Here is a 17,439-nt window from a genome sequence, read left to right as displayed (position 1 = left end):
TCATCGGGATCAAAGGTGACACGCCCACTTATGCAAATCAGGAAGTGACTCAACGGAGCAGTGTTTAGGGTTCAGTTCCAGCTGAGTTTATTTCCTTTATGAAAAAAGTTCTGTACAGGAGTTTATGAACAGTCTGTCAGGCAGTGACTTGACACAATAAGCTGGCATGAGATTTATGGCATGATAAGACAAAACAAGATTTCTACACAGCATATTGCACAGAATGGATGAAAATAAAGTGAATATATTTCCCATGTATATATAAAAATCCTTAACAACCATCTTGAAATGAAGTAGCTAAGCAAGAATGTTTAAAGATAGCCATTCTAGTGCCTGTCGAGATCAAGGGCAAAAAACATACATAAACACACAATCTTTTTGCCTATGATACAGCTGTACAAAGGTTGTTTTTTTTTTATATTTTTTTTTTTTTTGCTTTTTTAACACAACAGCTATAAACCTGAATCGGAAATACAAATCTATTCACCATGCCTTAAGATACTAAAACAATTAGCTAGGCCTACTTATCAGACAAGTATAAAAGATTACATATTCAAATACAGCGAGGAACGCAGTACATAATCGTCGCGAATCTCACATGGACCATTTTGAATGTGTAACGATTTTCCATCCAGTGGTTTTTCAAGATATAAAACGCCAAGAAAATCGCTCGTGTTAAAGCTACAATCTGTTTAATTCGGCACGCTCAGAGAAAATGTAAAAAAAAAAAAAAAAAAACGAAGCACATGTTGGCTTGAACTGGGTTTTGGAATTTGTGTCTTTAAGACGCCTGCAGATTGAGACTGTAAACATGAAACAGGAGGTCGATTCAGAGACCACTTGCCTCTTCAAATTACGAAATCCAAAACAGCGATTTACACCTATGACACCCCCCATTTATATATATTTGTACAAAAATACACTGAGAAAATAATCAAACGTTTCCTCTCTTTAAGTGTCAAAAGTCTACATTTAAATATAAAAAACAAAGGTAAAAACTCTAGCCCTTCTTCGGAGAAGGAGACAGACAGATGCGAGTGTACTTACAAGAACATATGACGAACTGTTTGGCCAGTGGCCTATATAAATACATCCATATAAAAATGACATCTGAAGAACACAGAAAAGGAAACAGCCATGACAAAACCTATTTCTCAATAGTTTCAGAAACTTAAGAGTTTTGGTCCTGAATTGTAGAGAGTAGTATATAAAGTTCAGCACAGATTTGAGTTTGTATTTGAATCCTGAAGTTAAGAATGAAAACAGCTGGTGATTTTTTTTTTTTCCTGCGAGTAGGAAATCAAACATAGCGCCATCTATCCATTTAAATAATCCTAACGTTAGTTAAACTGTTCGACAGTCTTACAGAATTCTCAGTACAAGAGCGATGACAGATAACATGCGTTATCCCCCCCCCCTTTTCTTAATGTAAAAAAAAAGAAAAAGAAAAAAAGTATTTTCTCAACCCACCTTGCCAATAAATCCGCTATGCTGAAAACAGCCTATATTTCAGTAGGCTACCTCTGATAAGCAATAAAGTCCACAAGTCCATTACAGTTCTTAAACGTCTCTTTTGATTTAAAAAATATTAAAACAGACGACAGAAGCCCGCCTTCATGTGCGTGCAAATCAATCAGTTTCCAGTTCAGAACGTGTTTTCTCAAGCACTCCTCGTGAATTTCCTCCTGTCGTCTCGTGCCGAGCACGGGGAAATAACTTCGGCCCTCTCGCGACAAAATGTTTAGCGGCACTTTTCCATCCTGCCAGCGTTTCACGAAAGCATCGTGGCTTTTGTTTTTCAGCGCTTTGCCGTTGTCTCACGCGCGGGACCCCTCACATGGTGGCTTATTTTACAAACACACTTGTATGCTATCCCCTTTGTTCAGTGTTCTTCCTCAGAAGTATTTCCTCAACTTTCTCTAGTTCAAAACGTGAGCCGTGAACACCAAGTTAGAAATGGTCGACTCCAACCAGTCCCCTGAAATCATTTCGCTCACCTCAGGGGTGCAGTAGTCGGGGAACTCGAAATGAGAAGCCCCGGATTCAAAATGCATGTCAAAGTCTCTGTCCAGCACCGAGGAGCCGATGCTTCCCATGGACATGCTGTCAAAACCCGGGCTCGGGTTAATGTCCAGCATGTCGTCGTCGAGTTCCTCGTCGGAAGAAGAGGAGAACTGGGATGAGGAGGACGAGTGTGACGCGGACGGAGTGGGTGAAGACGCTCGCATGCTGGTGTACCTGTGGCGGTCCGAGGACGAGCTGCTGGGGGAATCAGCGCCCTCCTTGCCGCTCGTCGCGCCGTCCTCGTACAGGCTCAGCGGGTCGCTGGACTCGGCTGAGCTGCTCAGGGTCGGACTGGCGGGCACAGCTGCTGAAGACGGGCTTATGCCGCTGCTGCCTCCGAAAATATAAACCCGCTTTGCCTTCTTGTCAGGAATTTGCTTGGAAGCTGACGCCGACTTGGATTTGTAAAGAGAGTGGTGATCCGCGGGTCCCTGTTCGGCAAACGCAGCCTTCGCACTACCCAAAACTATTTTGTGCGGCTTGCTGGTTGATCTGGGGCTCCCACTTTTTTTTGAGGACGGTTTCGATCCGGCACTCGTGCTGCTGCTCCCGCTGATCTTTTCTCCCTTCTCGCTCGGTTTGGGGCCGCCTGACTTCACCTTTTTTCTCGGTCGGTATTTGTAGTCAGGGTAGTCTGCCATGTGCTTGAGTCTGAGCCGCTCCGCCTCTCGGATGAAGGGAATCTTGTCGCTGTCTTTCAGGAGCTTCCAGCGCTTGCCAAGTCTCTTTGAGATCTCCGCGTTGTGCATGTCCGGCGACTGCTCCATTATCTTGCGCCTTTCGATTTGCGACCACACCATGAACGCGTTCATTGGTCTCTTGATGTGACCGCTGGGGGTTTTGCACCAGCCGGGGTCAAGCTTGTCACCCCCGGATGCCATGAAACCAGGGGTCGGAGAGGAAGCCATGTCCAGATCCAGCGCGCCGGAATCGGAGGAGTCCCCAGCAAACAGCGCATCGGGGTTCTCCGTGCTGCTTGTTTTCTGGACCATTGCTACAGTCTGAGAGAGAGCGCGTGAACTCTCAAGTCCAACGTGTCGCTAAAGAAAACTCAGTCTGATAATAGTCCTGAGGAGAGCCGAGGCGGCTGGCGCACCACACTCTTTCTGTCGTGCTTAGTGCAGTGGCTTTGTGTATCTAAAGTTTTGTTTCGGGGCTTTATCATATAGTTCAATGAGCTGATACAGTTTCCGATTTCCACAGTGTCCGTGCATCCATTGATAATGTTGTATAACAGTCGATGAGCAGTTGAAAGTTTGTATATGAGCGCAGCTATGCGAAAGCTCAGTGTTATGGTATGCGCTGCAATGCAGCAAAAGCTCTGTTCAAGTTTCGGAAGATATCTGACTCCTTCTGCATATCCTTCCCCCGTTAAACCATGCGGGGAAACCATGTAATGCTAGCTCAAGGGTCCGTCTCTTAAAAGCAGTCTGTAAGTTTCAACAGACTTCGATTCTGCCTCATACAGCTTTATCCGTTTCCAATGGTATAATAGCGACAGCGGCCAGCCAATCATAGGCTGTTTCTAGCCTTTCCTTGCGCCAAAACACGCCCATTCTCTTTCCATTGGCTGAAAAAGGAATCTAATAATAATCAGCGCGTGCAATGAGGAGCTTTGGGTCTGACCTCATTCCAGTATACACGACAAAGTTAGTTTTAAAGGTACACGATTGTTTTTTTTTGTTTTTGTTTTTTTTTCGTTTTCTTGTAGACAAGGGAGGTGTGATCTTTGAATGCATATAAATACAGACACATAGCCTACTGCTTTGAGTTGAAAATGAAAGCTGGATATGTTTTATATCAGACTGTATTTTGACAAGCACTTACATTTAAAGAAACAAAACAATATAAATAGCCATTACATAAATAAAAGATAAATTAATATAGTATGATAAAATTAAATGATAAAAAAAATGATAAAATATGATAAAATGATTAGATAAATGAAAGCTTTCTGTGTATTCATCAATATCTGCCACCAAGTCAGGCTTTCTCAAGCTCATGGTTGTGTTGGGCTGTACAGGGGCAGACACACAGCTTCCAGTGTAACTGAGTCCAGTCTCGAGTCTATGCGCATTAATGTTCTGGCTGAATCGGAAGAGGGTGGAGCCGCTGAAAAGCCGGGCGGTCCATTGTCACAGAACGCACGCCCCTAACCCCCTAAACAAAACACAACAGCAGCAGTGTTCATTTTCGCAATTCAGAATAAGCAACACTCTCAACGTCTCGTCAAGAGAATTTAACTCGCTGACAGGAACGAGTTTACACCGAATGCAACCCTTCCATTCGGACCCCTTCCTGTCCATGCCCCAGTGTTCAGTGGTGCGTCACGGAGATAGTGAGACTGGTACATGTTCATGATTAGGGCTAGAGGTCTACATACACGATTTGTTATTTACCCCGAATCTACCAAATCTAGTACTAATCCAGATCTACCGTTGAAGAAACACTGGATTGGAGTGACGCTAGATGGCAGAGTGGAGCCAAGGGACGCGTTTCGTTTGTTTTTAATGCAATATAATGTATATTTGTTAAATAATTACATAACGACCATCCGAGATATATGTCACAGCGGTTTGTTTTACATCCTTAATTGTCATTGTTTACCCAACACATAGGCTCAAGCACGTGATAAAAAATAAAAAATAAATAAAAAGAATGTCACGCATTTCACTTAAGGATAAATCAGCAAAAAAAGTAGCTTTGAGCCCTTCATTGTGGTTTGTGTTCATGGGTCATGAATTGCTAAAATGAATTGTGAATATGAATTGTTCAAACCCCCTCAGGAGAAATCCAGTTGGATCCACATTAATCCAATAAACCTTTCTTTCATACATGACATACAATTATATAATGCGTTATTTCTTATTGCTTATTTTTAGGAATAAAACGACTGTTATATCTGACAGTTGAATCTGTCTTTTGTGTGTTTCATTTGTCTCGGTGTAAAACAGCCACACACACACACACAAATCGGCTCTGCAGGTTTTGAAAACTTCATCTTTAATTAAAGTAGTCTATAAAGCACACATATAAATAAACGCATCATGGATATCTGTAAATAACGATAGTAAAACGTGTTATCTTTATACACATCTTTATGCATATTACTTTATGGCTTGTGTTGGCGCGTGACGCAGCTGAACAGCTCGCGACTGTAAACGTGCAAAGCGCCAAACAGCAGGTGCAGGGTGTCTATAACACACAACAAACTTATAAGTATAGTCTACTATCCGATTTATTGGCAGTATTATTGCTTGGACACTGGCATATCCAGTAATCAGCTACTTTTATACTGTATGCTCTGTGACTGGGCTGAGAACTATTGAGACTCAATTTTCTTCTATTTATTTATTTATTTATTTATTTATTTATTTATTTATGTATTTATTTTTGTAGCCTATATCACTACAAATGCTCATATTATGTGCGCTTAGCTTACATACATGTTATACAATTTAGTTCGATTTGTATATGTATTGCCAAAATTGATCTCATATTCTTTTCATATTTTTCTGTGCTGTAACTATTCTGGTAAAAACCATTACCAGTATTTTAGTCCTAAGGCACAACAAATAAATATAGTAATACATTTACAAATATTTCTTTTCTACAACAGGGGTTCTCAACTCATGCCCTCAAGGTTCACTTTCCTGTAGAGTTTTGCACCAACCCCAATCAAACACATCTGAACATCTAATCAAAGTCTTCAGGATTACTAGAAAGTTATAGGCTGATGAGTTTGATCAAAGTTGGACCTAGATTTTCCAGGAAAGTGGACCTCAGGTCCCAGAGTTGAGGTAATAAAAGCTGCATGAATAATTATACAATAATTAGAAAAATGCTGTTTTAGATGTTCCACTAATGTTACTTCTTGACATTATTTCCCATTCTACAGTTCTGCAATGCACAGCCAACACTATGATTACTGATGAATAATTGATCTGCTCTGAGATGACACATGTTGAGTCATACGCAGAGGATCCATATTTTTTTTTTTGTGAACTGTCACAGACACCTTGTGTATAAGGCACACATGTACATAAATCTGTGTCATTCACTGACAAGATACCGCATATCTGCTCTGCTATAATAAAGATATTGATCATCGTATCATGCAATGTATATTTGAACATCTGCTTCAGATACATCTTATCTTATCAACTGAGCACCTGTCTGGTAATGCTGAGTTAATCATTTCTAGACACAGCTCCTAGCATGCCTATTGACAAGACTTTTGTTTTTAAACTTTGATTTTGAAAGTTCAGCAAGGGCAGTGTTAACATCTGTTGGTGCCAGGGTTGGATGTAAGTATGAAAGACAGAGATATGTGAAGAAAAGTTACAGTAGATTATATGTTTATTATATATATACAGTATATATATTATATATATATATATATTATATATAATATATATATTTTTTTTTTATTCAGAAAGCTGTCTCTCTTTTAAAGATTCATAATGCCATTTTTACCCAGTTACAATATATAAAATCTTTAAAGTTGTAATAGTAAAATATCCGTATTACCTGTTAATGGAAAGTCACAGAGTTTGTTATTTTAGTCATGCAGCTAAAATCCTCTGGCATGTGTGAATTGCAAACACACACACACACTGCCTTGGTTCTAAACCCTTTGGAGAGATGTTTGGCTGCAGAACAGTGGATTCCCCTGAGGTTCATGTCCATACATACCACAACTCACTGTCCCACAGCTTTAAAAGAGTGTGACAAAAGTAGGTGGCAGGCATCCAGACATGCAGTGGAAGCTCTTGTTTTGAGCTCACAGACATGTGCATATAAGCATAGCGAGAGCAGGGTAACACAGGTTAGAGACGCACCTGATAAAGTACACTTGATGTTGACACCTGCAATCAAAAGAAGAGATAAAATGCTGAAATTCTATGATTTTGTTGCCACTACCGGACTGTGAAATGTGTGAGGATGTAGTCCTAGTCAATGTGACCATCTGATGAGACACAAATGTGAAAGGCACGTGAATTCACTGCAGGCTCTAACCACATATTAACATAAAATAAGAAAGCATTGTAAAACAACAACAACAACAACAAAATATGACCAAATAAGAGCTATCTATTGTGGAATAAAACTGCAAAAAAAAATAATGTTTGAATGAAAATTGACACATTTTCCACTGAAATGACAAAGTGACTCAACACCAATTACAGGCAAACGTCAAGCTCTTCACACCTGACCACAAGGGAAAAACTAAAAATAAGGGTTCAAGAAAAGTGTGTTAATGTGTGTGCAAGAAAGAGAAGCAGGGCATTGAGCAGAGAGGGCTCATCTGCTCTCATTTTACCTCCTTGATTTGCCTGTGTATTTAACATGAATGTTAAGGAAATGTGTATGCAAAAAACAGCATTGTCATGTTTTGTTCTTGTGTTTGGAAATCAGGGCAGATGTTTTTGTCATTCACTCAAAAGCAGAAATGAAATTCTGAAGTGAAATTAATGTCACTGATGTTTCATCTATGTGTCCTTTTCTTCTTTATGTGATCATGATCATGATCAATAACAGTTGGAATATGCCTTTAACACAACCAATTATGAGGATAGTTAATGTTTGTGACTTATGTAAGTACATTTAAAAATTCAGCAGATGCCTTTATCTAAAGAAGCATACAAATTAAGAGACTCGGCTGTTCAGAAAGGGCTGGGAAGATCATTCCACCACAGGTACAGGGATTTTTTTTCCAAAACTTAATGCTTATTGTCAGTGTCCAGAGATTCATTGCTGACATGATTCTTAGTATAGATCTGTTAGTGCTAAAGCTGTTTTTAATGCCTCTGTAATATCCGCCCAGACCAAAAAATGTTGCTAAAATGTTGTCTTAATAATATGCCTAATATAATACAATACAATAAAACAATTAATTATAAAGCACATTTAAAAACAACCAAGGCAACCAATATAAACAAACAATATATTATGCTTCCCAGACAGCAGCATAGTGTCGGCCCAGATCCGGCCCACATCTGGGTCGCGTGGAATCCACATGTACCAGATGTGGGCCGGATCTGGGCTGACACTATGTTGCTGTCTGGGTTTATATCTGATACAAGAAACACATTTCCCATTTCTTTAAAATACATACAATATATTGTTATGAAATAAAAATTTAGCTGAATATCAAGTGCAAAAATTGCCTTAAAAGCATGATCTATAAAATATTTATTTGGGCAAAATACACTTTACACTGCTCATATTTACACAAACTATATATGTAAGCAATTTACAATGTTATTTACCATTTTCAGAGCAATGATAGAAAGAAAAAAAAAACATTCAGGATGAAAAAGAGTGGCGTTGAGCAGGTGGTTTTGGCCAGACAAGGCAGGTTTTTTGGTCAATTACAGTGACATATGGTGTATTTACACCTTCACCTGAGCACAGTGTAGGCACACTCCTCTGAAGTGAACTTAGAGCACAGAGCAATTACCAAACCACCATTTTTTCCCCCCATTCAACATGTACGATGAGCTCTTGTGTTCTTGGTCTCCTTCACTGCATTATTGGTCTTGACCTTACAGAAGTGTGTGGGTTTAAGAAAATCTTGTCACTGTGAGATTTAGGCTGTGGACATTCATGCATGGGCTTTTGAGCATTGTGTTGAAAGAAGAAAAGAAGATGCCTTATGGTTTGTTTCGCAATAGAAAATCACCCTGTGTAATAAAAAAAGGTTCCTCTCTGTTTTATAGACTAAAAACTGTTAAAGGTAGTGTTGTGAGAGGAATCAGTGACCAGTCAGTTGTTTATAGTCCATAGTGTCCTTACTAGACTCTATTTTAGAGGGCTTCACCCAGCTGACTTTTCATCCACCCCACCCCCCTAAAATGTGCAAATATCTTTTCATATTTGTACAGTGTAGTTATTTCACTATGACATCTCCCCCTTACCAATAATTACATGAAGTATTATGACTCGCCAATGAATATTCCACTCTAAGCGGCATCTCATATTCAAGTAAGAGACTAAGCCCCCAAGATCTGAGCGCTCTCCCAGAAGCCCACATCATTTTAGAGCATCAGGACCAGGCAGTCAAATGCATTGGTGAGGGATTCCCTGTGCTTTGATTCTCTGTGTCGCTCTCTCTCCTCACCTCCATGCTGGCAGTCCTGGTCTGGGTAGGATGCTGAGCGATGGCAGATGCGTCAGCTGACCTCCGATCATTTGGCTTTTGTATCTCCAGTTTGCACGGGCGTCTCTGGGCAGATTCGGACTGCTCGAGTTTCCCTCCTCTCTCCCCTCAGACGCACTGCGGCAGCCAAGGCACACATACATTTCCAACCCTACACACACACTGCACTCGCTTCTGTTTTAAGGAGGGAGGGAGTGAGATAGCTCTCTTGTCTTGTCTCTCCCAAACTATTCCTTCTCCAAGTATCTTCTTGCTTGGAAGGCTTTCTTCGGAGAACGTGACCGTGTCTGTGAAGTTTGGAGGCAGATTTTTGAAAAAGCTTGGATCTATACATTGGGTTTCCATGAGGAGTACAGCATTTCCCCAAAGAGTTTGCATGCGTGCAGCCGATCCCAGAGGTACACGCTTCCTTGAAGGAATGAAAGCATCTTCTTTGGTCTGCTTGGCACTGGATTGTCGTGATGGACTTGATTCCAATTTAAGGCTTTGACCACAGGCCTCTCCCATGCCGGACCTATCCTGTTCCGGGACATATGCGATCATCCTGTAACTGGATAATAGATTCCCGGAGTCTCGCTTTTAGCGGGTGAATCAGGGGAGAGCACTGCCCCAGACAAGCTGACCTAAATCGATCCCAGTGCTGTCTGGAAGCCGCAAGTGAGAGAGAGCGAGAGACACAGCTGCGTCGCTCTTAACCAGCGGAGCTGCTCTCCGCCAGCAGCCATCGTGTGGAGAATCAGAGGGATTGCAGACTCTCTCTCTCTCTCTCGCTCTCTTTTCCTGAGCTGCTGGAGGGAAACTGGCACGCCTTGCCATATCTCTTGGGGATCAGCTCCTTTCCAACTGTTTCTTCTTCTTCTCCTTCAGCAGTGATCAATCAGTCAGGCTTTGGCGACAGTTTCATGGTGAATTAGTTGGTGCTCTGAGCCGCTCTTATCAGGCGGCACTTGGGGAACACATCTACCAGGGCTAGGACGAGACCGCGCTGCCTACATGCCCACTGTCTGCCTCTGTGGAGCTGTGTGAGGAGCAGAGCAGTCAGACGGTCTGGGCACGACAAGTGGAGCAGCACGACAGCGCTCACAGGTTAAAGCAAAAATTTATCCTTCGCCTTCTGCTCTCTTCCCTCTTCGCCTCCAGTTTTTCCTGTGAGTGTATTTTGCTTTGCTTTGCTTTCTCTATCTCTTACACACACTTCTCTCTCTCTCTCTCTCTCTCTCTCTCTCTCTCTCTCTCTCGCTCTCTCTCTCTCTCTCTCTCTCTCTCTCTCTCTCTCACTCACACACACACACACACACACACACACACACACACACACACTTCTATTCTCTCTCGCACTCTACGCTCATTTCTGACTCTGTCTTTTGGAGTAAGGCTGATCTTTAAACAGTGCTGTGGAACTATCTGATATGATATTAGTGACTGATGGCTGTTTCTGATGGGTTTGTCCTACAGACGCACAGAAAACACGGTTTAATCACTTGACGAGGTGTAATGGTAGATAATGACACCAGGAAACAATGGGCGCTAAGTGCTCTTTGTATTTGTATTTTAATGTTATGCATGGCAATGACTAGTTTTTTGTTTTGTTTGTTTTTTGTTTTTATCACAAGCAACAATGATTTAGAGCTGAAGAAAAGGTATGAATGCCTGTATTTTCTGACCTAGGACAGAAAATTGCAGATAACTGATGCAGATGCAAAATATGTTTACTGTACAAAGGACATATGAAAACATTTTGTTTTACCACATTTAAAAATCTCTTACTGGGTTTGTGTGTATATATATATATATATATATATATATATATATATATATATATATATATATATTTTTTTTTTTTTTTTTTTTTTTTTTTGCCAATTTAATTTAAATCCTCAATGTGGTTGCCACATTTTAGAACATCAGAAATTTGTTGGGTTACACTTCGTTTTAAGGTGTCATTGTTACAGTGTAATTATACATTTAAGTACTGAGGTATATTAATTAACTACATGTAGGCTACTATAGGGTTAGGGTAGGATTAGGATTTGGTTGAGGGTTAGTTGCATATAATTATACTTATTACATAGCTTTGTGGAATGCTTGATTCTTATTGGTCAATAGCGCCATCCAGCAGTAAATTATTTCCAGATAACAACCGGTCAAAACAGATAACAGACAGCGCTATATGCCTAGTAGGAACGGTTTTTCTTCGTGGAAGTTTTGGATTTGGTGAGCTAATAAAATATTAAAACTCAGTCGAATCAATATTTTGTATAGGCTACAGTTATTTAAGTATGCCATCCACTATTGTGGACTCACTCTCTCTTGTTTCATTCAAACGCAGATGCTGCCATTTTGTGACTATTGTTTTGTACACTGTTGGATTATAAAATACAAACAGGTACAAATACAAATCAATATCTCTTATCTCCATAATTATTTATGTGGCGAAATGCTGTGTAATAAGAGGTAGTCTATCGACTGTAAACCGAATCTCTTGAATGTCCATCTAGTTTGAACTTGCCGCGCTGCAACTGCTCTCTCAGTGGATTGCGCGGAAGCTTTGCATTTTTTAAAGAGCTAATAAAATATTTCAGCTCAGATCAATATTTTGTGTCTAATTATTTACTTATGTAGCAAGTAATAAGCGGGATAATGTACATCCACAGCCGGTTGTTCTCTCAAAATAAACCCTCTTTAGGCCGTTTATTTTGTTTATCTGGGGTTATTTTGAGAGAACAACCGGCTGGATGGACATTATCCCTTACATAATTTACTGTTATTACTATGGTAAGTAGCTACATGTAACGTGTAAAAAGGACACTAAAATAAAGTGTAACCATTTGTTGTTATTCACATTTAAATATGTCTTCTTTTTTACAGTTCTCTAAGATAAACATATTGAATGATCATAAGTCAGATCAGTCTCACATACAGACAGGAAGAAATGTAAGATGCAGATGTGCTAAATTGGATGCTCCATGTCTTTAATTACACATTAGAAGATGAAAATATGGTTCATTTTTCTAGGTCATATATCCACATCTGTGTAATGTGAGATTTCATGATGTTGTTTTTTTTAAAGCGCCTTTTAAAGTGCCTTGTTTTGTGATATGTATATTTTTATGTACCTTTTATTTGTTTTAAATATGCAGAACATTTCATGAAATTATTATGAATAAAGACACATAAAAGCAAATGCTGCAATGTTGTTTCTTTGTGCATTCTGTCTTGTGTCTCCAGTACAATGTACCACTATGTCATTATTCAGGATCTGAGCTCTATGAATTCACCATCAATTGTTGTCATTAAAAGTACTAAAAAACAATATACACCCTAACACACACATGACAAGATGTTTAGCAGCCTCATCTCTGTTCTTCACCCTTGAACTGCATCCAGGTAATGCGTAACAGATTAATCAACTGGTCTGGATAACAACCGAGTATTAGGCATCATAATTACAGCCTGCTCTATCTCTATCACACACTCAATGAGATTATAATACCACTGGCCTTTCTGTTGCCATGTATCATATTATATGTGTACGAGCTAAAGCTAGCCCATCACATTAGCTCATGTTGTATTTCAGACTCTAAATCACTTGATGTCAGTCAATTTTTTAGATGTCAGGTAGAATTGTTTTCAATGTGTCATAGTATCAGTTAGGAACACTGAAATCACTGACAGGAATGAATTCCTGTTTATAATGTTTTTTTATGCATTTTCTCAATGTCAAATGATTGGTTTAAAGGTTGCATCAGCGATTTCAGGCCCAAAAACAGTTGGTTTTACCAACACTCAAAACCAAAATAAATAGCGTTCCAACCTATCACCGACAGGGGTGGGTGTTGTGAGGTTTTTCGCTCGTGCACGGCTGCCTATGACAGCTGCACGCGAAAACCTTACAACACCCACCCCTGTCGGTGATTGGTTGGAACGCTATTTATTTTGGTTTTGAGTGTTGGTGAAACCAACTGTTTTTGTGTGCAGATTTCAGAGCCTAGGCTGCCTACAGAGATGCGTTTTTTGACGGCATGCTTATGGGGCGGGCAGCTAGCCGATCGTTAGGAAAGATTAGATGAATGTGATCATTTATGTTTGGGCCTGAAATCGCTGATACAACAAGGCTGAAGTCCATCATTTTTGTTTTTATAGCGTTCTCGCTATAAATAAGACTTTATCAATTCCCATGAAAAGTGTAGCATTGTGATGCTATTGTTTTAATGACCAGCCCAACACAATAACAACAACACTGAATCAATCAGTGGAGTTTGTGGCAGTCTTATCTCTTTGGCTGACCAGTGGAAGATGAAGGGAATGTTCAGGAAAACATTTTTCATGAGATCATTTGCCCATATAATCTTTAAGCTATTAATAAGGTTAAACATATTTGGCTAGCTGTTCGCAGTGGAGAGGCTTGAGAAAGTCAACTTGAGCTTAGATATACCACCCAGTGGGACTACTAATGCTTGGAAGATGAGTCTGGTAGCAAGATGCCTAAATTATGTTAGTGGATGTGGAGGGATGCCAAAACAGCTGATGCCAGAGCAAGGTTGCGTATATGCTCTGGCAATTAATTGAAAGATTAGATGGGTTCACTACTCCTGCAATTACGTTTAGGAACTTCACTTCTGTTCAATTCTGTTTGGTGATGCTAATGGTGCAGAAATGATTTAATATTTAAGCATCTAAATGACAAACATAGCTTTATGCTTGTATCCAAGTCATCTGAAACAGGCTAACATCTGTGTTTGCATGAAATATGCACACTGTTTGACAATCTCCATCCAGTAGCAAATGTCACATGTATGGCTGTACGGTGACCACAGTCTCTAAATCCTTTTTCTCAGCTTAATATAAATTCTTTGACATTTCAGTAAAATGCTCCTACATGCCAGTACATAATGAGCGTCCATCACATTCCAATGATTATGAATTTTATTATGTAATAAAGAAACACCTCCAATGGCAGACAAATGGTTTGTGTGACATTTAAAGAACACAAACGTAATTCTAATGTTTAATGTCATGTTTTTGGTTTCAGAATTTGATCTGACTTGTACAGTAAATAAACTAGCCTTTGGTTTCATAACCCTCAGAGTTTGTGATGAAAGAAATGTTTTAACACATTTGGAAACAGCAGAAAGATTGTTATGCTGTTGCGAAAGATGGCAGGAAAGACGTGACAGACAGCAGCATGATGATTAATCAGATTTTCTTGTTTGCATCAGCCGTGCTCAAATGTAACAACTCGTGTCCGTCAGCCTTGAAGAGTCTGAAATTAGCGTCAGTTTCGGCAGTGAATTTATCATTCAGTACCATCTGAAAAACATGTCCTGTCACTCACATCAGATAGCTTTTCAAAGCGGCCAAGCTTTCATTTCATCTCAGCTGCTGTAGCAGAGCTGTGTAAGCTTGTACCTAACTCACAATAATCATGTTGCACCAGGAGTCGCTACCAAAACACTGTTCAGTTCAGGTTCAGTTTGAGGAACCACATCTTTTGTTCTCTAAATGATCCTGCCTTGAGAAACATTTGGTTTTCTGCTTAACCAGGATTTTATGTCTCGCTGGCAAACTTACACTGCCTTGAAGAGTGCTGAACATTGGAGCTTGCTTGGGTGCAGTATACTGCAACTGCCTAAGGACTTTATTCAAAGGACTCCAGGCCTACCCCAACAAGGACATCTAATACATTTCATAATTTCATATCCTACCATCAACAGAAGACTGCTCATTCTATTGACTGCTCTATTTACCAAATGAAATCATTCATCTGCATTTTATTGGACATTTCATACTCATACACGCACACCATTATTTTGGATATTGACTATTTTCTTTGTGATCATTTTATGTGATGGGAGTTTGTTTGTTTTGTGTGCATGGTCAATTATATTGTGTAAATAACTCAATATAAGCTGAAAAATATTTTTGTTGCCATTTGTTTATTCACGCATTCACGATCCAAACCTGAACACAATATCCAGTAGGGTAGGTTGCGAAACTGATTCCCCCTCATTCTCCTGTAGCAGGCCTGGTTTAATATAGCCGGGACAAGGTTAAGATTTTTCGTTATTGGAACTGAGACAACCAGAGGGTTGTTCCATAAAAGATGCTTAGAAAAGCGGGGATTAAACTCCAAAACCGGACTTGAATGAGCCTAACCAATAAGTTGGGGCTAAAGTGGTTCCTTAAAAGGTAATTGAAGTTCACACAATCTCACTAATTTGATCCAGGTTTATCTAGACTAGATAACTGCGTGTGCACGCGTTTCTGAAGCAGCCCTAGTGGTCGATCGTGGATCAAATCGATCCACCATCAAACAGCATATATTTTGTGCTGTTTTATGCGTTCATGCGTTTCCCTCAGTGCAAAACTTACATTTTACAGTTATATTCTCCATCTTTAAATGTTAGAAAGTCATGCAAATGTATCCATTTTACTGCTAATCTTCATATTGAACTAAAATAGGAACCAAATAGGAGCGCAATAATTCTGACTAAAATATACATTTTGCTTGGCAAATTAATATGCGATATTAATTAGATTAGATACCAGAAATATTATTAGATTCCAGAAATAGCTTCTAATTATAATAATTTATCTTTAGGATGTTGGATAAGTTGCAGTGAACTTCTAGCTCATTACACTCATATATTTTATAGGCCTACTTCTAATAAAAAATAATAATAATTGAACAGAAGTAGCCTAATTCAGGGAAGATTTTTTTTTAAAGAAACTAAATATATAAAGATACAAAATACAGTTTTGGGTATAGGACCTATGCTACTTAATAAAGATGACGTATACTTATTTAGAATGCTGAGAATAACAGCTTTTAATGCAATATTTTTTTGGAGAAAGCAAGAATCCCCAGTTTTAAATGAGTGGTTAGATTTAGTCTTTAAAGTACATTATGGAGAGGATAACATGAAATTAAGAGCAAAAAATCAAAGAATATTCCATAAAATAAAGGAATATATATTAGCCTACATTAACTAAATTTTTATATAACCCTCCCTTTGAAAATCATATTTCATATGTTACAAGAACAGCCTTTTTCCACCTTAGAAACATTGCTAAGCTACGTAATATGCTATCTGTTTCTGATGCAGAAAAGTTAGTTCATGCATTCATGACCTCGAGACTAGATTACTGTAATGCGTTATTAGCCGGTTGTCCTGCATCCTCAATAAACAAGCTACAGTTAGTCCAAAATGCCGCCGCTAGAGTTCTAACTAGATCAAGAAAATATGATCATATAACACCGATTTTATCATCCCTACATTGGTTACCTATAAAGTACCGTATTAATTACAAGGTATTGCTACTGACTTATAAAGCCCTAAACGGCTTGGCTCCAGTCTATTTAACGGATCTTCTATCGCCCTATAATCCATCGCGCTCTTTAAGGTCACTAAATTCGAGGCTTTTGGTCATACCTAGGATATCCAGATCCACCAAAGGAGGGAGAGCATTTTCACATTTAGCACCAAAACTCTGGAATAGTCTTCCGGATACTGTTCGTTGCTCAGACTCGCTCTCCCAGTTTAAAACTAGATTAAAGACGCATCTCTTCAGCCAGGCATTCATATAATACTTTTAATCTTACAGTTAAATCCGACCTCTACTTCATAAACGCCAGAGGAGAACTGGCCCCCGACTGAGCCTGGGTTCTCCCAAGGTTTTTTTTTCTCCATTAGGTCACCTGATGGAGTTTTTCGGTTCCTTGCCACTGTTGCCTTTGGCTTGCTCAGTTGGGGATATTTGGGGATATTTAATTTAATTAATCAATCAACGATACTATTGATCAGCATTACCAAACGTAGACGTTCCACTAGAAACAAACATTGATGTATTGTTCTAATTTATTACTGTGAAGCTGCTTTGATACAACCTGTGTTGTGAAAAGCGCTATATAAATAAACTTGACTTGACTTGACTTGACTTTTATTTCTAGTTATTTGTTATTTTATCTATTTACTTATTTCATTTTGAATATTTGATATTTAAATAATATTACTTGAATAACTATTAGGAATTATGTGTCATTATAAGACTTTGATATAAATATGTGAATGTTACATTTTTATTAATATTTATTTATTGTTTTTTGTCTTTTTCCCCTTAAATCTATGTGTTGGTGGAGATTATCACAAAAGAAAAAAAAGTAGAAGGAAAAATAGGGAATATTTATTGAGGGGAAATATGATGTCTTTAAA

The 17,439-nt window shown here is 39.1% G+C and overlaps 1 protein-coding gene across 1 annotated transcript; it reads right to left on the bottom strand.

Annotated features, from left to right (window-relative positions):
* Positions 1-72: 72 nt before the first annotated feature.
* Positions 73-3,524, bottom strand: sox4b (SRY-box transcription factor 4b). Its single transcript, XM_081389862.1, has one exon. The coding sequence runs from the start codon at positions 3,054-3,056 to the stop codon at positions 1,920-1,922; it is 1,137 nt and encodes a 378-aa protein (XP_081245988.1). The 5' UTR covers positions 3,057-3,524; the 3' UTR covers positions 73-1,919.
* Positions 3,525-17,439: the final 13,915 nt, after the last annotated feature.

The sequence above is a fragment of the Scardinius erythrophthalmus genome (genome assembly GCF_964197995.2).
Source record: "Scardinius erythrophthalmus genome assembly, chromosome: 16".
Classification (NCBI taxonomy): Eukaryota; Metazoa; Chordata; class Actinopteri; order Cypriniformes; family Leuciscidae; genus Scardinius; species Scardinius erythrophthalmus.
This window is presented reverse-complemented; position numbering and strand designations above follow the sequence as displayed.

What these genes read in the sequence shown, in the direction of transcription:
- sox4b (XM_081389862.1), bottom strand. Translation starts at nt 3,056, where the DNA reads ATGGTCCAGAAAACAAGCAGCACGGAGAACCCCGATGCGCTGTTTGCT.